Source organism: Salmo salar, chromosome 22, assembly GCF_965601325.2.
Source record: "Salmo salar chromosome 22, fSalSal1, whole genome shotgun sequence".
Classification (NCBI taxonomy): domain Eukaryota; kingdom Metazoa; phylum Chordata; class Actinopteri; order Salmoniformes; family Salmonidae; genus Salmo; species Salmo salar.
In genome coordinates, this window is record NC_138312.1 from 52,516,504 (window position 1) to 52,541,051 (window position 24,548).

General features: G+C 41.8%; 1 protein-coding gene across 1 annotated transcript in view; it reads right to left on the minus strand.

Annotated features, from left to right (window-relative positions):
- The window catches only part of cdh22 (cadherin 22), a 159,324-nt gene that overhangs the window by 106,901 nt on the left and 27,875 nt on the right, over positions 1-24,548 (minus strand). The window contains exon 2 of the mRNA XM_045705651.2: positions 12,860-13,154. Within this exon, the coding sequence (XP_045561607.1) occupies positions 12,860-13,154 (295 nt within the window). The remainder of the gene's footprint in view (positions 1-12,859; positions 13,155-24,548) is intronic.

Consider the following 24,548-nt stretch of genomic DNA (forward strand, 5'->3'; position numbering starts at 1 on the left):
GGTTGAAATTACAATCTACAAGGGACCTTCTAATCAGCGGGTTTGCATGGGCGGGAGTTTCAGCTTTCCATGGTGACATCACCATGTGGTAGATTGGTTAATAGACCAATAACAAAGAGAGTACCAAACCTTTCTGCCAATAACAGCTCATTTCCTGTTTTCCCCTCCCCACTCAGACAGTCCTGGTAAAATTCTCATTTGATAAAAAATGTTTTGCTAGAAAACAATTTATTACAGTAAGGTACTTACTGTTCATTGTTACCAAGAGATTATTTGATATTGATATAAAAATGGCTGCATTGGGCCTTTAAAGAGTCCAGAAAAATGATGCATCATTGTTTGTTCCTGACAAACAAAATGTAAGAAATACAATTCTCAATAGTGCTGTGGATCATTGAGAAAATGTACAGAATAAGTTTGACATCACTTTTTCATGTAGCGCAAGTTTTTGAAACTGTAGGCATGGTGTATAAAGCAAAGCTAAATATTTAAACCCCTACTTTGGCTGCCATGGTCTGAAAGAGCGAGGAGATGGATCCCATTCAAATATTAATGGCTTCTCTTTCTATAGCGCTAACAAAAGGCAGAGTTTGATCCAATTCAAGCCCTTCTCAATATGTTATTTTCAAATTGTCAGCAAAAAAACTAAAAGACTGGTATTTGTTAAAAAGTTGAAAAATCCATGTCGCAAACACATATCTCCAGCAAGTATATTGTGTGGTGTACTGCAAAGCCATAGGCGACGCAAAGTGCCATTATTATTTTTCAAGTGCCGTTTTTTTCAGAACTGTTTCACACTGGTCGAGTCACTGCTGTATACAATCTTGCTCCATAAACATGTACAAACAGAGATATACACACTGCCCTGCACGCACCAGTACAGTATGTGCACATCAAATATAATACATTATCTTTTTCAGCAAAGTGGGTTTTTCCATCTTGAGCATACCACTTGGAAAGATAAACCATACTCCTCTCAGTCGCATAAACAATGCCTAGCAGCCACGCTGTGAGCACTTATCTACCTCCGCACCCTCATGCTTGAACCACCTCCTCAACACCGAGCTAGTAGACCTATGGTAGTTTGTTTACCATTACCAACTTCTGAGTGGACTGTGTGAATAAAATCTCCTCTTTCAGAATTGTCCATCTTGACATATAATCACTGTTTTTATCAGAGCCAAATTAGAGCTATGGGAAAAGTAACTATGGCTTTTGGACTTTAAATGGACGGCTGACCACGGCTCGCAAATGGACAGCGGTAGGTAACATTAGCTTTTAACACGGCCGCATAATTTACAATAATGCCAGGGCCATTTTATTTAGAAAATAAAAAAGACTCTTAAAGAGAGATGATGTCCTGGTGTTTTTAAATTGAACAGACAATCAAAAAGGCATAGATAGAAGCCTTCATCGTGTGGAGGGCTCTCTCAGGCTACCGTTAGCACTGGCTCATCGCATTAGCATTGAACGAACTGCCTGACCCCGCAGCTAGCCACAATTTGCTCTGCTAGCTGCTGCTTTTACCCTGTAGCAGATACATGTGTGCATAATAGGGCAGCAACATTACATAGGAAGACACTACAGAACCCATGAACATACCATAGGTGGGCAAAGAGAGTAGCACTCACAAAAATATGCTAATGCTAATTCTACCACTATTGTTCTGACAATATTCATCAATTTTATCAACCTTTTGATCGCTTATCATGGATCTACATTAGGTAGAATCCTGGTGGAATTGAAACATCAAGTATATCTCTGGTAAGGTCTGAGTAAGATGAGTTTGAAAGTATAAGCTGTACTACATTTCCTGCAACACCTAACTACATAGAACACGTTCCACTATCCTCACAGGACCCTTAATACAGAGGTGAAACAGCCTGTACAGCAGCCTGACTCTCCCTGTTCAACCAATAGTCCGAACATGAAGACATTCACACGGCTCAGTGCAAAATTCAATCGCCGTCGCAAGGCAAATTTGATTTAAGACTCAGATTTCATTAGCCAGACCATGTTTTCGCAGGACAACGGCGAATGATCCCTCTGAATTAATCTTCGCCCTGACAGGCCTAGTTTATTCTCCTCTCCTCTCCTCCTTGGCGTTAACCGATCTGAAACAACAAGCAGACTTTGAATGATATGTAAACAAAAAAATGTTGGTTCCCGGGCTCTCTCTTGTAAGGGCTATGAGCTATGGCAGGGCCATGTTAGGAAGAACATGACAGCAGCGTTAAGAGAAAATGAATATGCCGCATTACTTTCATCTTCTTGTTCTTCTTATTACACAACAGCTTTCCACCAAGGCAATAAAACAGCACAGCGAGCATGTGCATGTTACTGGGTGAAGATGTGTCCCATGGGCATGCTACTGGCTGAAGATGTGTCCCATGGGCATGCTACTGGCTGAAGATGTGTCCCATGGGCATGCTACTGGCTGAAGAAGTGTCCCATGTGCATGTTACTGGCTTAAGAAGTGTCCCATGGGCATGCTACTGGCTGAAGATGTGTCCCATGGGCATGCTACTGGCTGAAGATGTGTCCCATCTGCATGTTACTGGCTGAAGAAGTGTCCCATGTGCATGTTACTGGCTGAAGAAGTGTCCCATGGGCATGTTACTGGGTGAAGAAGTGTCCCATGGGCATGTTACTGGCTGAAGATGTGTCCCATGGGCATGTTACTGACTGAAGATGTGTCCCATGGGCATGTTACTGGGTGAAGATGTGTCCCATGGGCATGTTACTGGGTGAAGATGTGTCCCATGGGCATGCTACTGGGTGAAGATGTGTCCCATGGGCATGTTACTGGGTGAAGATGTGTCCCATGGGCATGCTACTGGGTGAAGATGTGTCCCATGGGCATGCTACTGGGTGAAGATGTGTCCCATGGGCATGCTACTGGGTGAAGATGTGTCCCATCTGCATGTTACTAGCTGAAGATGTGTCCCATGTGCATGCTACTGGCTAAATATGTGTCCCAAATGGCACCCTATTCCCTACCTACACTATTAGAAAAAAAGGTGACATCTAGCAGTGGTGAAAAGTACTTAAGTAAAAATACTTTTCAATACCACTTAAGTATTTTTTGGGAGTATCTGTACTTTACTATTTATATTTTTGACAACTTTTACTTGTACTTCACTACATTCCTAAAGAAAAGAATGTACTTTTTACTCCGTACATTTTTCCTGACACCCAAAAGTACTTCTTACATTTTCAATGCTTAGCAAGAAAGAATTGGTCCAATTCACATTCTTATGAAGAGAACAATCCTGGCGATCCATACTGTCTTTGATCTGGCGGACTCACTAAACATACATTCTTCATTTGTAAATTATGTCTGAGTGTTGGAGTGTGACCCTGGCTATCCATAAATTCTAAAAACAAGAAAATTGTGCTGTCTGGTTTGCTTAATATAAATCATTTTATAAGTAATAAGTAATTTTTCATTATTCATACTTTTACTTTTGATACTTAAGTATATTTTAGCAATTACATTTACTTTTGACACTTAAGTATATTTAAAAGCAAATAATTTTACTCATGTAGTATTTTATTGGGTTACTCGCTTTTGGTTTTACTAATTCACTGCCACCGGGGTCCGACGGTGTAAGAGCTTAACTGCTTAGTGACTGTACACTGTAACGTTACTGCATGATTGTAGGGGATTTCCTAATGCGTTAGTCCTATTAGCTATGTTGACTATGAAGTTACTTTAGCCAATATGGTGACAACGAAGTAGGCTGTGTGTAGCAGTTATGATATGGTTTGGCTTGGAAATGTTTGGCTTGGAAATCCAGTCAGGAGAGTGCAAGGGATTATTGAATGTGTTACTGTCTATACATGTGTCACTGGCCTGTGTGCACGTACGTTGTAAACTTTCATTCATAGGCTAGGTTGTCGCAACTTCATGAAAACTAACTATCGTGTAGTAGCCTAAAGCTATCAATGTTACATTCAACTGGGTAAATGGAGGGCCGTGCTCCTGAAAAAAAAGTGTCCTCCCTCATCTTAAACTGCACTGATCGCCACTGGTCTCTGGGTAGAGTGGTTACCATCTCTGATAGAGAGTGGTTACCGTCTCTGATAGAGAGTGGTTACCGTCTCTGATAGAGAGTGGTTACCGTCTCTGATAGAGAGTGGTTACCGTCTCTGATAGAGAGTGGTTACCGTCTCTGATAGAGAGTGGTTAACGTCTCTGATAGAGAGTGGTTAACGTCTCTGATAGAGAGTGGTTACCGTCTCTGATAGAGAGTGGTTACCGTCTCTGATAGAGAGTGGTTACCGTCTCTGATAGAGAGTGGTTACCGTCTCTGATAGAGAGCGGTTACCGTCTCTGATAGAGAGCGGTTACCGTCTCTGATAGAGAGCGGTTACGGTCTCTGGGTAGAGAGCGGTTACGGTCTCTGGGTAGAGAGTGGTTACCGTCTCTGATAGAGAGTGGTTACCGTCTCTGATAGAGAGTGGTTACCGTCTCTGATAGAGAGTGGTTACCGTCTCTGATAGAGAGTGGTTACGGTCTCTGATAGAGAGCGGTTACGGTCTCTGGGTAGAGCGGTTACGGTCTCTGTGTAGAGCGGTTACGGTCTCTGTTAGAGCGGTTACGGTCTCTGATAGAGAGGTTACGGTCTCTGATAGAGAGGTTACGGTCTCTGATAGAGAGGGGTTACCGTCTCTGATAGAGAGTGGTTACCGTCTCTGATAGAGAGTGGTTACCGTCTCTGATAGAGAGTGGTTACCGTCTCTGATAGAGAGTGGTTACCGTCTCTGATAGAGAGTGGTTACCGTCTCTGATAGAGAGTGGTTACGGTCTCTGATAGAGAGGTTACGGTCTCTGATAGAGAGGTTACGGTCTCTGGGTAGAGAGGTTACGGTCTCTGGGTAGAGCGGTTACGGTCTCTGATAGAGAGGTTACGGTCTCTGATAGAGAGGTTACGGTCTCTGATAGAGAGGTTACGGTCTCTGATAGAGAGGTTACGGTCTCTGATAGAGAGGTTACGGTCTCTGATAGAGCGGTTACGGTCTCTGATAGAGAGGTTACGGTCTCTGATAGAGAGGTTACGGTCTCTGATAGAGAGGTTACGGTCTCTGATAGAGTGGTTATGGTCTCTGGGTAGAGCGGTTACGGTCTCTGATAGAGAGGTTACGGTCTCTGATAGAGAGGTTACGGTCTCTGATAGAGAGGTTACGGTCTCTGATAGAGCGGTTACGGTCTCTGATAGAGAGGTTACGGTCTCTGATAGAGAGCGGTTACGGTCTCTGATAAAGCGAGATTACGAACTCTGGGTAGAGAGTGGTTACGGTAGGTCTCTGGGTAGAGAGTGGTTACGGTAGGTCTCTGGGTAGAGAGTGGTTACGGTAGGTCTCTGGGTAGAGAGTGGTTACGGTAGGTCTCTGGGTAGAGAGTGGTTACGGTAGGTCTCTGGGTAGAGTGGTTACGGTCTCTGTGTAGAGTGGTTACGGTCTGTGGGTAGAGAGTGGTTACGGTCTGTGGGTAGAGAGTGGTTACGGTCTCTGGGTAGAGAGTGGTTACGGTATCTGGGTAGAACGGTTACGGCCTCTGGGTAGAGCGGTTACGGTCTCTGTGTAGAGCGGTTACGGTCTCGGTAGAGCGGTTACGGTCTCTGGGTAGAGCGGTTACGGTCTCTGGGTAGAGAGTGGTTACGGTCTCTGATAGAGGGGTTACGGTCCCTGATAGAGAGTGGTTACGGTCTCTGATAGAGAGTGGTTACGGTCTCTGATAGAGAGTGGTTACGGTCTCTGGGTAGAGTTGTTACGGTCTCTGGGTAGAGCGGTTACGGTCTCTGATAGAGAGGTTACGGTCTCTGATAGAGAGGTTACGGTCTCTGATAGAGTGGTTACGGTCTCTGTGTAGAGCGGTTACGGTCTCTGATAGAGAGGTTACGGTCTCTGATACAGCGGTTACGGTCTCTGATAGAGAGGTTACGGTCTCTGATAGAGTGGTTACGGTCTCTGATAGAGAGGTTACGGTCTCTGATAGAGAGGTTACGGTCTCTGATAGAGAGGTTACGGTCTCTGATAGAGTGGTTACGGTCTCTGATAGAGAGGTTACGGTCTCTGATAGAGTGGTTACGGTCTCTGATAGAGAGGTTACGGTCTCTGATAGAGAGGTTACGGTCTCTGGGTAGAGCGGTTACGGTCTCTGATAGAGTGGTTACGGTCTCTGATAGAGAGAGGTTACGGTCTCTGATAGAGAGAGGTTACGGTCTCTGGGTAGAGTGGTTACGGTCTCTGATAGAGCGGTTACGGTCTCTGATAGAGAGGTTACGGTCTCTGATAGAGAGGTTACGGTCACTGATAGAGAGGTTACGGTCTCTGTGTAGAGCGGTTACGGTCTCTGGGTAGAGCGGTTACGGTCTCTGATAGAGCGGTTAAGGTCTCTGATAGAGAGGTTACGGTCTCTGATAGAGAGGTTACGGTCTCTGATAGAGAGGTTACGGTCTCTGATAGAGAGGTTACGGTCTCTGGGTAGAGCGGTTACGGTCTCTGATAGAGAGGTTACGGTCTCTGATAGAGAGGTTACGGTCTCTGATAGAGAGGTTACGGTCTCTGATAGAGCGGTTACGGTCTCTGATAGAGAGGTTACGGTCTCTGATAGAGAGGTTACGGTCTCTGATAGAGAGGTTACGGTCTCTGATAGAGTGGTTATGGTCTCTGGGTAGAGCGGTTACGGTCTCTGATAGAGAGGTTACGGTCTCTGATAGAGAGGTTACGGTCTCTGATAGAGAGCGGTTACGGTCTCTGATAAAGCGAGATTACGGACTCTGGGTAGAGAGTGGTTATGGTAGGTCTCTGGGTAGAGAGTGGTTACGGTAGGTCTCTGGGTAGGGAGTGGTTACGGTAGGTCTCTGGGTAGAGAGTGGTTACGGTAGGTCTCTGGGTAGAGAGTGGTTACGGTAGGTCTCTGGGTAGAGTGGTTACGGTCTCTGTGTAGAGTGGTTACGGTCTGTGGGTAGAGAGTGGTTACGGTCTGTGGGTAGAGAGTGGTTACGGTCTGTGGGTAGAGAGTGGTTACGGTCTCTGGGTAGAGAGTGGTTACGGTATCTGGGTAGAACGGTTACGGCCTCTGGGTAGAGCGGTTACGGTCTCTGTGTAGAGCGGTTACGGTCTCGGTAGAGCGGTTACGGTCTCTGGGTAGAGCGGTTACGGTCTCTGGGTAGAGAGTGGTTACGGTCTCTGATAGAGGGGTTACGGTCCCTGATAGAGAGTGGTTACGGTCTCTGATAGAGAGTGGTTACGGTCTCTGATAGAGAGTGGTTACGGTCTCTGATAGAGAGTGGTTACGGTCTCTGATAGAGAGTGGTTACGGTCTCTGGGTAGAGTTGTTACGGTCTCTGGGTAGAGCGGTTACGGTCTCTGATAGAGAGGTTACTGTCTCTGATAGAGAGGTTACGGTCTCTGATAGAGGGGTTACGGTCCCTGATAGAGAGTGGTTACGGTCTCTGATAGAGAGTGGTTACGGTCTCTGGGTAGAGCGGTTAATGTCTATGATAGAGAGGTTACGATCTCTGATAGAGAGGTTACGGTCTCTGATAGAGAGGTTACGGTCTCTGATAGAGAGTGGTTACGGTGTCTGATAGAGAGTGGTTACCGTGTCTGATAGAGAGTGGTTACGGTGTCTGATAGAGAGTGGTTACGGTCTCTGGGTAGAGCGGTTACGGTCTCTGGGTACAGCGGTTACGGTCTCTGGGTAGAGTGGTTACGGTCTCTGATAGAGAGTGGTTACGGTGTCTGATAGAGAGTGGTTACGGTGTCTGACAGAGAGTGGTTACGGTGTCTGATAGAGAGTGGTTACGGTCTCTGGGTAGAGCGGTTACGGTCTCTGGGTACAGCGGTTACGGTCTCTGGGTAGAGTGGTTACGGTCTCTGGGTAGAGCGGTTACGGTCTCTGATAGAGAGGTTACGGTCTCTGGGTAGAGTGGTTACGGTCTCTGATAGAGAGGTTACGGTCTCTGATAGAGATTGGTTACGGTCTCTGGGTAGAGAGTGGTTACGGTCTCTGGGTAGAGAGTGGTTACGGTCCCTGTGTAGAGCGGTTACGGTCTCTGTGTAGAGCGGTTACGGTCTCTGTGTAGAGCGGTTACGGTCTCTGTGTAGAGAGGTTACGGTCTCTGTGTAGAGCGGTTACGGGCTCTGATAGAGAGGTTACGTCTCTGATAGAGAGGTTACAGTCTCTGATAGAGAGGTTACGGTCTCTGGGTAGAGTGGTTACGGTCTCTGATAGAGAGGTTACGGTCTCTGATAGAGATTGGTTACGGTCTCTGGGTAGAGAGTGGTTACGGTCTCTGGGTAGAGAGTGGTTACGGTCCCTGTGTAGAGCGGTTACGGTCCCTGTGTAGAGCGGTTACGGTCTCTGTGTAGAGCGGTTACGGTCTCTGTGTAGAGAGGTTACGGTCTCTGTGTAGAGCGGTTACGGGCTCTGATAGAGAGGTTACGTCTCTGATAGAGAGGTTACGGTCTCTGATAGAGAGGTTACGGTCTCTGATAGAGTGGTTACGGTCTCTGATAGAGAGGTTACGGTCTCTGATAGAGAGGTTACGGTCTCTGATAGAGAGGTTACGGTCTCTGATAGAGAGGTTACGGTCTCTGATAGAGTGGTTACGGTCTCTGATAGAGAGGTTACGGTCTCTGATAGAGAGGTTACGGTCTCTGATAGAGCGGTTACGGTCTCTGATAGAGAGGTTACGGTCTCTGATAGAGAGGTTACGGTCTCTGGGTAGAGAGGTTACGGTCTCTGATAGAGCGGTTACGGTCTCTGTGTAGAGCGGTTACGGTCTCTGATAGAGCGGTTACGGTCTCTGATAGAGAGGTTACGGTCTCTGATAGAGAGGTTACGGTCTCTGATAGAGAGGTTACGGTCTCTGATAGAGAGGTTACGGTCTCTGATAGAGAGATTACGGTCTCTGATAGAGCGGTTACGGTCTCTGATAGAGAGGTTACGGTCTCTGATAGAGAGGTAAAAGGGTCTCTGATAGAGAGGTTACGGTCTCTGATAGAGAGGTTACGGTCTCTGATAGAGAGGTTACGTCTCTGATAAAGAGGTTACGGTCTCTGATAGAGGGGTTTACGGTCTCTGATAGAGAGGTTACGGTCTCTGATAGAGAGGTTACGGTCTCTGATAGAGAGCGGTTACGGTCTCTGATAAAGCGCGGTTATGGACTCTGGGTAGAGAGTGGTTACGGTCTCTGGGTAGAGAGTGGTTACGGTCTCTGGGTAGAGAGTGGTTACGGTCTCTGGGTAGAGCGGTTATGGTCTCTGAAATTGGTATCTTACATTCAAACAATGAATCCTGATCTAGGATAACTTTTCAAAACATTAAATTATTTGGCTTGGTCTCTAGGTAGAGAGGTTACGGTCTCTGTGTAGAGTGGTTACGGTCTGTGGGTAGAGAGTGGTTACGGTCTGTGGGTAGAGAGTGGTTACGGTCTCTGGGTAGAGAGTGGTTACGGTATCTGGGTAGAATGGTTACGGTCTCTGATAGAGAGGTTACGGTCTCTGATAGAGAGGTTACGGTCTCTGATAGAGAGGTTACGGTATCTGGGTAGAGCGGTTACGGCCTCTGGGTAGAGCGGTTACGGTCTCTGTGTAGAGCGGTTACGGTCTCTGGGTAGAGAGTGGTTACGGTCTCTGATAGAGGGGTTACGGTCCCTGATAGAGAGTGGTTACGGTCTCTGATAGAGAGTGGTTACGGTGTCTGGGTAGAGCGGTTACGGTCTCTGATAGAGAGGTTACGGTCTCTGATAGAGGGGTTATGGTCCCTGATAGAGAGTGGTTACGGTCTCTGATAGAGAGTAGTTACGGTCTCTGGGTAGAGCGGTTACGGTCTCTGGGTAGAGTGGTTACGGTCTCTGATAGAGAGTGGTTACGGTCTCTGGGTAGAGCGGTTACGGTCTCTGGGTAGAGAGGTTACGGTCTCTGATAGAGAGGTTACGGTCTCTGATAGAGAGCGGTTACGGTCCCTGGGTGGAGTGGTTACGGTCTCTGGGTAGAGAGCGGTTACGGTCTCTGGGTAAAGAGTGGTTACGGTCTCCGGGTAGAGAGTGGTTACGGTCTCCGGGTAGAGAGTGGTTACGGTCTTCGGGTAGAGAGTGGTTACGGACTCTGATAGAGAGTGGTTACGGTCTCTGATAGAGAGGTTACGGTCTCTGATAGAGGGGTTACGGTCCCTGATAGAGAGTGGTTACGGTCTCTGATAGAGAGTAGTTACGGTCTCTGGGTAGAGCGGTTACGGTCCCTGGGTGGAGCGGTTACGGTCTCTGGGTAGAGCGGTTACGGTCTCTGGGTAAAGAGTGGTTACAGCCTCTGGGTAGAGTGGTTAGAGCCTCTGGGTAGAGCGGTTACAGCCTCTGGGTAGAGTGGTTACAGCCTCTGGGTAGAGAGTGGTTACGGACTCTGATAGAGAGTGGTTACAGCCTCTGGGTAGAGCGGTTACAGCCTCTGGGTAGAGTGGTTAGAGCCTCTGGGTAGAGCGGTTACAGCCTCTGGGTAGAGAGTTGTTACGGTCTTCGGGTAGAGAGTGGTTACGGACTCTGATAGAGAGTGGTTACGGTCTTCGGGTAGAGAGTGGTTACGGTCTTCGGGTAGAGAGTGGTTACGGTCTTCGGGTAGAGAGTGGTTACGGACTTCGGGTAGAGAGTGGTTACGGTCTTCGGGTAAAGAGTGGTTAAGGTCTCTGATAGAGAGTGGTTACGGTCTCTGGCTAGAGTGGTTACGGCCTCTTTGTAAAGTGGTTACGGCCTCTTTGTAGAGCGGTTACAGCCTCTGGGTAGAGCGGTTACAGCCTCTGGGTAGAGCGGTTACAGCCTCTGGGTAGAGCGGTTACAGCCTCTGGGTAGAGCGGTTACAGCCTCTGGGTAGAGCGGTTACAGCCTCTGGGTAGAGCGGTTACAGCCTCTGGGTAGAGCGGTTACAGCCTCTGGGTAGAGCGGTTACAGCCTCTGGGTAGAGCGGTTACAGCCTCTGGGTAGAGTGGTTACAGCCTCTGGGTAGAGTGGTTACAGTCTCTGGGTAGAGTGGTTACAGTCTCTGGATAGATTGATTACAGTACAACGACACCAGAAATAAATGATGCTTTTTGCAAATCAATCAGTCAAATGTTAATGCTTGGTGAAATGGTGGCAGTTTAATGTATGGGACATGTACAGAATGACCTCCTAGAAGCCATCTGAAGTTTGAAATGAACATATTCAAATTTAATCTGAATGGTAATAAGTCACAAATCAACCATGTCTAGAAAGCGAAAAAATAATAATATTTTTATGACACTTCCATTATAATTAATAGAAATTGACTTCAACATTATTTCACAATTTTTCATATAGTTCACATTTTCCATAAACAATGCAAGTTGTTCCATTCAAGGACTGCTACTACTATTACCAAGTCATACAGTACTGTAGGTGAAGATATATATGTATACTTTAGCCAACATAATATTCAAGTGTGAACACCATCAAGTAGGCCTATGCAGTGGCCCTAATTGCCCTGCGCAGGGCCGGCCCCAGGCATAAGCGGTCGATTAGGGCCACTGGACGGTTTTGTTTTTAGGAACTCAGTTCGGGTCTCAACTCACTGTTAAGAGTTAGAATAGTAGAATACACAAGGTGCAATCTCAAAATGGGGTAGTGCATCAGCAGTTTTTCTCATGTTATGTCAGTCACTGACAGTCACTCAGTTATTGTTAGCTAACATTTATTAGATTGGTAAGTTAGCCTAGCCAGCTACTGTATGTAAACTTGTAGTAATCATGGTCAAATGACCGACCGGGCACGAAGGGCACGTGCCCAGGGGCCCTGACCTCCAGTGGGCCCCCATTGATTTTGTTAGTCACTCTCACTGAGATATGATATTAACATGGCATAAGAAGGAAATTAGCAGTAAAAGTGCAACAACATTTCACAGAGGGCCCCCAAAAGGCTGTGTTTGGGTTGAGGTCTGCTTCAGTACTTGACAGTCTGTCACCATGCACCGCGGTGACTTTGACCTTATCACAGTGGTGCCAGATCAACGCCATTAGCTGTTGTTCTACAGGAAGAGGAAATATGACCAGAAAACAAAACGGAGGGAAATGCTTGACTAAGCACTGCAGTTCTCATTAGCCTTGACACTTTACTCAATGTATAAAACATGAAGTGCACACTCACTTAATGTGTAATTTGACTGAAAGGTGGGGTAACAAGGAGGAGGAGGAGGGAGGGTTTGAACGTTAACCACCATCCCCCCTCTCACTCTATATTTTTTTTCTCTCCCTCTCTCTTCTGTTCTCTCTCTACTCTTTCTCCTGTTTCAATAAGCATTGCCGACAGAAAAGGGCCAAAACGTGCTGCGGTAGCAGGAATTAATTCCAATCAGAGGCGAAGGAGGGCGAGATCCATTACATTTATTCTAGTATCCCCTTCTCACAAGTAGACTCCCTCTCACACATACACGCAAACAATGTTCTGCTGTACATCGAAAACAATCACACACAGGCATAAACAACGTCTCCCACTTCCTCACAAACTATCAAACCATCTGGTGATCATTATCTTGGGACTGGGTTGGGTAGCATTCTGACCTGGGTAAAAATCGCACCATCTACACAACTCTTCAAATGTACACTGAATATATAAAACATTAAGAACACCTGCTCTTTCCATGACATAGACCGACAAGGTGAAAGCTACGATCCCTTATTGATGTCACTTGTTAAATCCACTTCAAATCAGTAAAGACGAAGGGGAGGAGACATGTTAAAGACATGGATTGTGCCTTTGAAAGGGGTATGGTAGTAGATGCCAGGCGAACTGGTTTGTGTCAAGACCCACATACAGATACTCCTCCCTGGTTATCCTCTTACCCATTTGTGAAAGCTCCGCCACACTCCCAATATATGGCCCTTCCAGGAACTTGGGTTCACTGTCGTTGATATCCTGGACCTTGATGATGAACTCTGACTCGGATTCCAGCAGGTGGTTGGTGAGTCGGTCCCGGGCCTGAGCTCTGAGGGTGTAGTAGCTCTGCTCCTCACGGTCCAATCGCTCGGTGGCGTGGATGTCGCCCGTCAGCTCGTCGATGATGAAGATAGTGCCCGCTCCTTCCCCGGAGATGGTGTACTTGATGTTCCCCTCGCCCTCGTCCGAATCCGTGTGGATCTGTCAATTAAGGCAATTAAAGTCAAGCTGAGATTTTATGCTTTTAGGAGGTATACGTCGTTATTTAAAAAATATTTAGAAAATGCATTGATTTCATTGACTGACAGTTGACACTACTGTGAATGCAGTACTCAGATTTCACAGCATCAGCATCATGTAGAATTATCCTTCACTTTCTCTTCAAAGATACAGCTGATAAACAAACATGTACGTATAGAATTCCATACTCCAAAATAACATATGTTCGAAATGCAGTGGATGAAAAAGTACCCAGTTGTCATACTTGAGTAAAAGTAAAGATACCTTATTAGATAATTACTCATCTAAAAAAGAAAGTCACCCAGTAAAATACTACTTGAGTAAAAGTCTGAAAGTATTTGGTTTTAAATATACTTAAGTATCAAAAGTAAATGTAATTGCTAAAATATACTTAAGTATCAAAACTAAAAGTAAATGTACAAATAATTTCAAATTCCTTATATAAAGCAAACCAGAGCTTCATTTTCTTGTTTTTTTGTGCAGAAAGCCAGGGGCACGCTCCAACAGTCAGATATAATTTACAAACAAAGCATGTGTTTAGTGAGTCCTCCAGATCAGAGGCAGTAGGGATGACCAGGGATGTTCTCTTGATAAGTGTGGGAATTAGACCATTTTCGTGTCCTGCTAAGCATTCAAAATGTAAGGAGTACTTTTGGGTGTCAGGGAAAATGTATGGCGTTTAAAAGTACATTATTTTATTTTGTAATGTAGTGAAGTAAAAGTTGGCAACAATATAAATAGTAAAGTGAAGTACAGATACCCCAAAAAACGACTTAAGTAATACTTTCAAGTATTTTTACTGAAGTACTTTACACCATTGTCAAAATGTCATATAAAAAAAAACAGCCTTGAACCTGCCAATCACAACATGTTTATTATATACATTTGAGCCACTTTATAGGATGCCCTTTACAGAACTGTCAAGGCTTTGCTCTTTCTTTTATGTCAGATTTTCTCTCTAGTCATCAAGAAGCAAAGTTCCTATTTCACAGCTGGTAAGAGAGGAAAGAGGAGAAGCCCTCGCCTCCCTCTAGGGTTGTCATCAACAGTACCATGACAAAAGACACTGCAGTGCTACCGGTGATTTACACAATCCCCACATGGCGTGCCCTTCACAGAATTAGGGCCCCTCAAATTAGAAGTAATTTCTAAAGGTTTTTAAAGTTGCGGTACGAACATGAACACGGTTGGGGCCGACAAATGAACTTAAAGAGCCCTTATAAATCTGCCATGACTTCTTCTAAAGTGATTAAAAGACATTCTAGCAGCCCCCTATGCATCCTGTGGCTTTACTGCACATCTGAACTGCTACTCCCTTCCAATATGAAATTAGAATGCAGGACTCGGGCTCCATAGCCTGTAGGACCCATCTCGCAAAACAGGCGGGAATTGAGGGAGAAAACGCCCGTCTCCCACGTTAATATTTTATAAAGGCTTAATTAAATACAGGACTCGATCGCCCTCGCGGGGGTTTTCATTAGGTATTTGTCGTAAAACAGGGGAATAATGCAAAACATAGCCCCCTCTTTCTTTTCATTTGGAATAGTCCCCAAGTCAAATAAATGCACACTGAGAGAAAATCTACTCTTTTTGGGGGCATCAATATTTCAGCGATAATAAAATAAACTTCAATAGCCCAGTCGGTAAAAAGACAGTAGAAAGCTCTCCAATATGTGGAGATATGTGACGTCTGCCTTTACATTGTCTGACTGTCTCTCTATTGCTTACTGTCTTTGATCAATTTGAGACAACTTACTGCAATCAAGTCTTTCAAGAATATTAGAGCAGATTCTGAAGACAAGGATCAACAGTGATGCATCATCCAAACACATCCAAACATCTTTAGAGAGTCTTGTGGTTACAATGTGTTCAGTAGAATGTAAAGGGTTTTCTACCATCACAGTCGATATTTGCTCTCCGATCACACACGTACTGTTTGCAAATAAACACCCACACAAATGTCATGCACACACACAGTCATGCATACACAATCATACTCACATTTCTCTCCCTCGCTTTCTCTCACACACACACACTTCGTCCATACATATACAATAGGGCATCCTACAGTGCCTTGCAAAAATACTCATCCCCCTTGGCGTTTTTCCTATTTTTATGCATTACAACATGTAATTTAAATTGATTTTTATTTGGATTTCATGAAACGGACATACACAAAAGAATCCAAATTGGTGGAGTGAAATGAAAAAAATTACTTGTTTAAAGAAATTCTAAAAAATAAATGGAAAAAAGGTGTGTGCATATCCTTTTGCTATGAAGCCCCTAAATAAGATCTGGTGCAACCAATTACCTTCAGAAGTCACACAATTAGTTAAATAAAGTCCACCTGTGTGCAATCTAAGTGTCACATGATCTGTCACATGATCTCAGTATATATACACCTGTTCTGAATGTCCCCAGAGTCTGCAACACCACTAAGCAAGCAGCACACCAAGTAAGTGGCACCATGAAGACCAAGGAGCTCTCCAAACAGGTCAGGGACAAAGTTGTGGAGAAGTACAGATCAGGGTTGGGTTATAAAAAATATCCAAAACTTTGAACATCCCAAAGAGCACCATTAAATTCATTATACAAAAAATTTAAAGAATATGGCACGACAACAAACCTGCCAAGAGAGGGCCGCCCACCAAAACTCACGGACCAGGCAAGGAGGGCATTAATCAGAGATACAACAAAGATACCAAAGATAACCCTGAAGGAGCTGCAAAGCTCCACAGCGGAGATTGGAGTATCTGTCCATAGAACCACTTTAAGCCGTACACTCCACCGAGCTAGGCTTTATGGAAGAGTGGCCAAAAAAAAGGCATTGCTTAAAAGGCATGTGGGAGGCTCCCCAAACATATGGAAGAAGGTACTCTGGTCAGATGAGACTAAAATTGAGCTTTTTGGACATCAAGGAAAATGCTATGTCTGGCGCAAACCCAAATCCTCTCATCACACCGGGGCGGCAGGTAGCCTAATGTTTAGAGAGTTGGGCCACGATCCGAAAGGTTGCTAGATTGAATCGCCGAGCGGACAAGGTAAAAATCTGTCGTTCTGCCCCTGAATAAGGCAGTTAACCTTGTTCCTAGGCCGTCATTAAATTCCTTATATTAAGCAATCCAGACAGCACCATATTGTTGTTTTTTTATTTAGAGATAGCTGGGGTCACATTCCAACACTCAGACATAATTTACAAATGACGCATGTGTGTTTAGTGAGTCCGCCAGATCAGAGGCAGTAGGGATGAGCAGGGATGTTCTCTTGATAAGGGCATGAATTTGACAATTTTCCTGTCCTGCTAAGCATTCAAAATGTAACGAATACTTTTGGGTGTAATACACAAGTGAATTTGTCCCAATACTGTTGGTCCCCTAAAATGGGGGGACTATTTTTTTAAGTCCTCAAATTTCTAAACGGTTCACCCGATATGGATAAAAATGCCTTCAAATTAAAGCTGACAGTCTGCACGTTAACCTCATATTCATTGTATTATTTTAAATCCAAAGTGATTGAGTACAGAGCTGAAACCACAACAAAAATGTCACTGTCCCAATACTTTTGGAGCTCATTGTATTTTGTTGTGAGTAGGCACACGTGGCAACAACGCAGCGCAAATGTGATTTTTTTTTCACAGATCATGCTCGTTCTCCCCCTTCAGGCTCAATGTGTCAGTCCATCCGTCAGTATGTCCTCATCAAAGTGATTTTGTGGCTAAGCTGCGGACTTCAAACAAAAGGTCAAAGCCAGGGCTTCACTTAATGCTTAGCAATCATAACCATCAGCAATGTCAACATGCCATTGCCAGCTAAATTCCCCTTCCAACCAAACAAAACAGTAGGGACGCATTCCAAATGGAACCATGTTCCCTATGTAGTGCACTACACCCCTATGGGGCCTGGTCAAAAGTAGTGCATTAAATAGGGATTAGGGTGCCATTTGGGACGCATTCTAGGCCTGCAGTAAGCCTTCCCCATCATGAAGAAAAAGTAGCTATTTATCACAACAATAGTGTTGGCACTTGGCAGTTGGAAGAAAACAATATGTCTATAAACAGGACTCATAATGTCACCTCCCACTCTAGACGGCAACAGGGTCTTCGTCTTAAATGGTACCCTGTTCCTTACATAGTGCACTACATTTGACTAGGGTCCATAGGGGTCCATAGGGCTCTGGTCAAAAGTAGTGCGCTATGTAGGGAATAGGGTGCCATTTGGGACATGCCTTGTGGCTTCAATAATCAAATCGCCCGTGCACCTTTGGTCAACTCTCCAATACTGTACATGCTGCCTGCTTCCTCAGCAACGAGTGTATAGACAAATACAGTAATGCAGGCATGCACACACACATACAGACACACAGAAAAACACATGCACACACACACACACACATACACACAGAAATACACACACAGACGGGTACATAGATATGGAACTGCCCTGCCAAATAGGGGTCAGCGCACTAACGAAGACCAATGGTGTCGCTTTGGCCTCAGGGCAAGCCAGCCTACTGAAAGGACATCAAAATGAGGCAGCTGATTGAAGAGGAGATCAGGATATACCGCGGGAAAATGTCCTTGTCTCACCTTGCTATGTAAAAATAAAAGCATTCATTGTAAGTCGTAAGAGCGTCTGCTAAATCATGGGTTCCAAAACAATTTGACTTGGGGCCCCCGTTCCAGCATTGGGGAACATCCCACGGCCCCCCTGTGAACGCGCACCACGTCTATTTCTATGGGAACAAGCACTGTTCATTACCCAAACTATTCACACCGCTCTTGTTGGTGGAAAGAATGTTGCAGGTTTAAAGCTTATTTCCTACAATTCTACTCATTGACATTGGGTCCAAAGAAAATAGTGTAGTTTAAATACACATTTTCTTGAAATTCTATACATTTTGCCATGTCTAATGTGAATTCATGTGATATTTGTGTGACAACGGTAGCTGACATGGGCTTGTTGATGTGGACATTTCTGACACATTATAAATAGCTCTCTATAGTATGTAATGACTGAGATGGGATAGTTGATGTGGACATTTCTGACACATTATAAATAGCTCTCTATAGTATGTAATGACAGATGGGATAGTTGATGTGGACATTTCTGACACATTATATATAGATCTCTATGGTATGTAATGACTGGGATGGGATAGTTGATGTGGACATTTCTGACACATTATAAATAGCTCTATAGTATGTAATGACAGATGGGATAGTTGATGTGGACATTTCTGACATGTTATAAATAGATCTCTATAGTATGTAATGACTGAGATGGGATAGTTGATGTGGACATTTCTGACACATTATAAATAGATCTCTATAGTATGTAATGACTGAGATGGGATAGTTGATGTGGACATTTCTGACACATTATAAATAGCTCTCTATAGTGTGTAATGACAGATGGGATAGTTGATGTGGACATTTCTGACACATTATAAATAGATCTCTATAGTATGTAATGACTGAGATGGGATAGTTGATGTGGACATTTCTGACACATTATAAATAGATCTCTATAGTGTGTAATGACAGATGGGATAGTTGATGTGGACATTTCTGACACATTATAAATAGATCTCTATAGTATGTAATGACTGAGATGGGATAGTTGATGTGGACATTTCTGACACATTATAAATAGATCTCTATAGTGTGTAATGACAGATGGGATAGTTGATGTGGACATTTCTGACACATTATAAATAGATCTCTATAGTATATAATGACTGAGATGGGATAGTTTATGTGGACATTTCCTACACATTATAAATAGATCTCTATAGTATGTAATGACTGAGATGGGATAGTTGATGTGGACATTTCTGACACATTATAAATAGCTCTCTATAGTGTGTAATGACACATGGGATAGTTGATGTGGACATTTCTGACACATTATAAATAGCTCTCTATAGTATGTAATGACTGAGATGGGATAGTTGATGTGGACATTTCTGACACATTATAAATAGATCTCTATAGTATGTAATGACAGATGGGATAGTTGATGTGGACATTTCTGACACATTATAAATAGCTCTCTATAGTGTGTAATGACTGAGATGGGATAGTTGATGTGGACATTTCTGACACATTATAAATAGATCTCTATAGTATGTAATGACAGATGGGATAGTTGATGTGGACATTTCTGACACATTATAAATAGATCTCTATAGTATGTAATGACTGAGATGGGATAGTTGATGTGGACATTTCTGACACATTATAAATAGCTCTCTATAGTATGTAATGACAGATGGGATAGTTGATGTGGACATTTCTGACACATTATAAATAGATCTCTATAGTATGTAATGACTGAGATGGGATAGTTGATGTGGACATTTCTGACATGTTATAAATAGCTCTCTATAGTATGTAATGACTGACATGACAAGAGGAACTGATGATCCAATACCCAATTTATAAATGGCACCTTGTGCATTCTACTATTATAACGTTCAAGAGTAAATTCAAAGCTGGACTGAGTTCCATTAAAAAGTTCCATTTTGAGGGGGGGGGGGGGGGGTATCCACGCGCCCTCTTGCCCTTGCTGACCCCTCGCACCCCCCTAGGGCGCGTGGCCCACAGTTTGGGAACCACTGTGCTAAATGACTCATATGTACTACATTTGTTATAAGGAATTGGCATAATCTAAAAAACTCAATAATATCTGGAAGAAATTCTAATCAACAGAATCTGGAAGTTATTCAAATCAACCGTATCTGGAAGTTATTCTAATCAACACTATCTGGAAGTTATTCTAATCAACCGTATCTGGAAGTTATTCCAATCAACCATATCTGGAAGTTATTCTAATCAACACTATCTGGAAGTTATTCTAATCAACACTATCTGGAAGTTATTCTAATCAACAGTATCTGGAAGGTATTCTAATCAACCGTATCTGGAAGTTCTTCTAATCAACCGTATCTGGAAGGTATTCTAATCAAAAGTATCTGGTAGAAATTCTAATCAACACTATGTGGAAGAAATTCTAAACAACAGTATCTGGAAGTTATTCTAATCAACAGTATCTGGAAGATATTCTAATCAACAGTATCTGGAAGATATTCTAATCAATAGTATCTGGAAGATATTCTAATCAACAGTATCTGGAAGATATTCTAATCAACACTATCTGGAAGTTATTCTAATCAACACTATCTGGAAGTTATTCTAATCAACAGAATCTGGAAGTTATTCTAATCTACCAAATCTGGAAGTTATTCTAATCAACCCTATCTGGAAGTTATTCTAATCAACCGTATCTGGAAGTTATTCTAATCAACAGTATCTGGAAGTTATTCTAATCAACAGTATCTGGAAGTTATTCTAATCAACAGTATCTGGAAGTTATTCTAATAAACAGAATCTGGATGTTATTCTAATCAACCGTATCTGGAAGTTATTCCAATCAACAGTATCTGGAAGTTATTCTAATCAACAGTGTCTGGAAGTTATTCTAGTCAACCATATCAGTATCTGGAAGTTATTCTAATCAACAGTATCTGGAAGTTATTCTAATCAACAGAATCTGGAAGTCATTCTAATCAACCGTATCTGGAAGTTATTCTAATTAAAAGTATCTGGAAGTTATTCTAATCAACCATATCTGGAAGTTATTCTAATCAACAGTATCTGGAAGGAATTCTAAACAACACCATCTGGAAGTTATTCCAATCAACAGTATCTGGAAGTTATTCCAATCAACAGTATCTGGAAGTTATTCTAAACAACAGAATCTGGAAGTTATTCTAAACAACAGAATCTGGAAGTTATTCTAATCAACCGTATCTGGAAGTTATTCTAATCAACAGTATCTGGAAGTTATTCTAATCAACAGTATCTGGAAGTTATTCTAATCAACAGTATCTGGAAGTTATTCTAATCAACAGTATCTGGAAGTTATTCTAGTCAACCGTAACAGTATCTGTAAGTTATTCTAATAAACAGTATCTGTAAGTTATTCTAATAAACAGAATCTGGAAGTTATTCTAATCAACCGAACCTGGAAGTTATTCTAATCAACAGTATCTGGAAGTTATTCTAATCAACAGAATCTGGAAGTTATTCTAATCAACACTGTCTGGATGTTATTCTAATCAACACTATGTGGAAGTGATTCTAATCAACTGTATGTGGAAGTGATTCTAATCAACCGTATGTGGAAGATATTCTAATCAACCGTATGTGGAAGTTATTCTAATCAACCGTATCTGGAAGTTATTCTAATCAACAGTATCTGGAAGTTATTCTAATCAACAATATCTGGAAGAAATTCTAATAAACTATCTGGAAGAAATTCTAAACAACACCATCTGGAAGTTATTCTAGTCAACTGGTATCAGTATCTGGAAGTTATTCTAATCAACTATATCTGGAAGTTATTCTAACCAACAGAATCTGGAATGTATTCTAATCAAACGTATCTGGAAGTTATTCTAATCAACCGTATCTGGAAGTTATTCTAATCAACACTATCTGGAAGAAATTCTAATCAAAAGTATATGGAATTTATTCTAATCAACAGTATCAGGAAGTTATTATAAACAACAGTATCTGGAAGTTTTTCTAATCAACACAATCTGGAAAAAAATTCGAATCAACAGTATCTGGAAGTTATTCTAAACAACACTATCTGGAAGAAATTCTAATCAACCGTATCTGGAAGTTATTCCAATCAACAGTATCTGGAAGTTATTCTAATCAACAGAATTTGGAAGTTATTCTAATCAACAGTATCTGGAAGTTATTCTAATCAACAGTATCTGGAAGTTATTCTAATCAACAGTATCTGGAAGTTATTCTAATCAACAGTATCTGGAAGGTATTGTAATTAACCGTATCTGGAAGTTATTCTAATCAACCGTATCTGGAAGTTATTCTAATCAACCGTATCTGGAAGTTATTCGTCAATCAACAGTATCTGGAAGTTATTCTAATCAACACTATCTGAAAGAAATTCTAAACAACACCATCTGGAAGTTATTCTAATCAACCATATCTGGAAGTTATTCTAATCAACCGTATCTGGAAGTTATTCTAATTAACAGTATCTGGAAGTTATTCTAATCAACAGTATCTGGAAGTTATTCTAAACAAGAGTATCTGGAAGTTATTCTAATCAACACAATCTGGAAGTTATTCTAATAAACTCTATCTGGAAGAAATTCTAAACAACACCATCTGGAAGTTATTCTAGTCAACTGGTATCAGTATCTGGAAGTTATTCTAATCAACAGTATCTGGAAGTTATTCTAACCAACAGAATCTGGAATGTATTCTAATCAAACGTATCTGGAAGTTATTCTAATCAACCGTATCTGGAAGTTATTCTAATCAACACTATCTGGAAGAAATTCTAATCAAAAGTATATGGAATTTATTCTAATTAACCGTATCTGGAAGTTATTCTAACCAACAGTATCTGGAAGTTATTCTAATCAACAGTATCTGGAAGTTATTCTAATCAACAGTATCTGGAAGGTATTCTAATCAACAGTATCTGGAAGGTATTGTAATTAACCGTATCTGGAAGTTATTCTAATCAACCGTATCTGGAAGTTATTCTAATCAACAGTATCTGGAAGTTATTCTAATCAACAGTATCTGGAAGTTATTCTAATCAACAGTATCTGGAAGTTATTCAAGTCAACCATATCAGTATCTGGAAGTTATTCTAATCAACACTATCTGAAAGAAATTCTAAACAACACCATCTGGAAGTTATTCTAATCAACCGTATCTGGAAGTTATTCTAATCAACCGTATCTGGAAGTTATTCTAATTAACAGTATCTGGAAGTTATTCTAATCAACAGTATCTGGAAGTTATTCTAAACAAGAGTATCTGGAAGTTATTCTAATCAACACAATCTGGTAAAAATTCTAATCAACAGTATCTGGAAGTTATTCTAATAAACTCTATCTGGAAGAAATTCTAAACAACACCATCTGGAAGTTATTCTAGTCAACTGGTATCAGTATCTGGAAGTTATTCTAATCAACAGTATCTGGAAGTTATTCTAACCAACAGAATCTGGAATGTATTCTAATCAAACGTATCTGGAAGTTATTCTAATCAACCGTATCTGGAAGTTATTCTAATCAACACTATCTGGAAGAAATTCTAATCAAAAGTATATGGAATTTATTCTAATTAACCGTATCTGGAAGTTATTCTAACCAACAGTATCTGGAAGTTATTCTAATCAACAGTATCTGGAAGTTATTATAAACAACAGTATCTGGAAGTTTTTCTAATCAACACAATCTGGAAAAAAATTCTAATCAACAGTATCTGGAAGTTATTCTAAACAACACTATCTGGAAGAAATTCTAATCAACACTCTCTGGAAGAAATTCTAATCAACCGTATCTGGAAGTTATTCCAATCAACAGTATCTGGAAGTTATTCTAATCAACAGAATTTGGAAGTTATTCTAATCAACAGTATCTGGAAGTTATTCTAATCAAGAGTATCTGGAAGTTATTCTAATCAACAGAATTTGGAAGTTATTCTAATCAACAGTATCTGGAAGGTATTGTAATTAACCGTATCTGGAAGTTATTCTAATCAACCGTATCTGGAAGTTATTCTAATCAACCGTATCTGGAAGTTATTCTAATCAACAGTATCTGGAAGTTATTCTAATCAACAGTATCTGGAAGTTATTCTAGTCAACCATATCAGTATCTGGAAGTTATTCTAATCAACACTATCTGAAAGAAATTCTAAACAACACCATCTGGAAGTTATTCTAATCAACCGTATCTGGAAGTTATTCTAATCAACCGTATCTGGAAGTTATTCTAATTAACAGTATCTGGAAGTTATTCTAACCAACAGTATCTGGAAGTTATTCTAATCAACAGTATCTGGAAGTTATTATAAACAACAGTATCTGGAAGTTATTCTAATCAACACAATCTGGAAAAAAATTCTAATCAACAGTATCTGGAAGTTATTCTAAACAACACTATCTGGAAGAAATTCTAATCAACACTCTCTGGAAGAAATTCTAATCAACCGTATCTGGAAGTTATTCCAATCAACAGTATCTGGAAGTTATTCTAATCAACAGAATTTGGAAGTTATTCTAATCAACAGTATCTGGAAGTTATTCTAATCAAGAGTATCTGGAAGTTATTCTAATCAACAGAATTTGGAAGTTATTCTAATCAACAGTATCTGGAAGGTATTGTAATTAACCGTATCTGGAAGTTATTCTAATCAACCGTATCTGGAAGTTATTCTAATCAACCGTATCTGGAAGTTATTCTAATCAACAGTATCTGGAAGTTATTCTAATCAACAGTATCTGGAAGTTATTCTAGTCA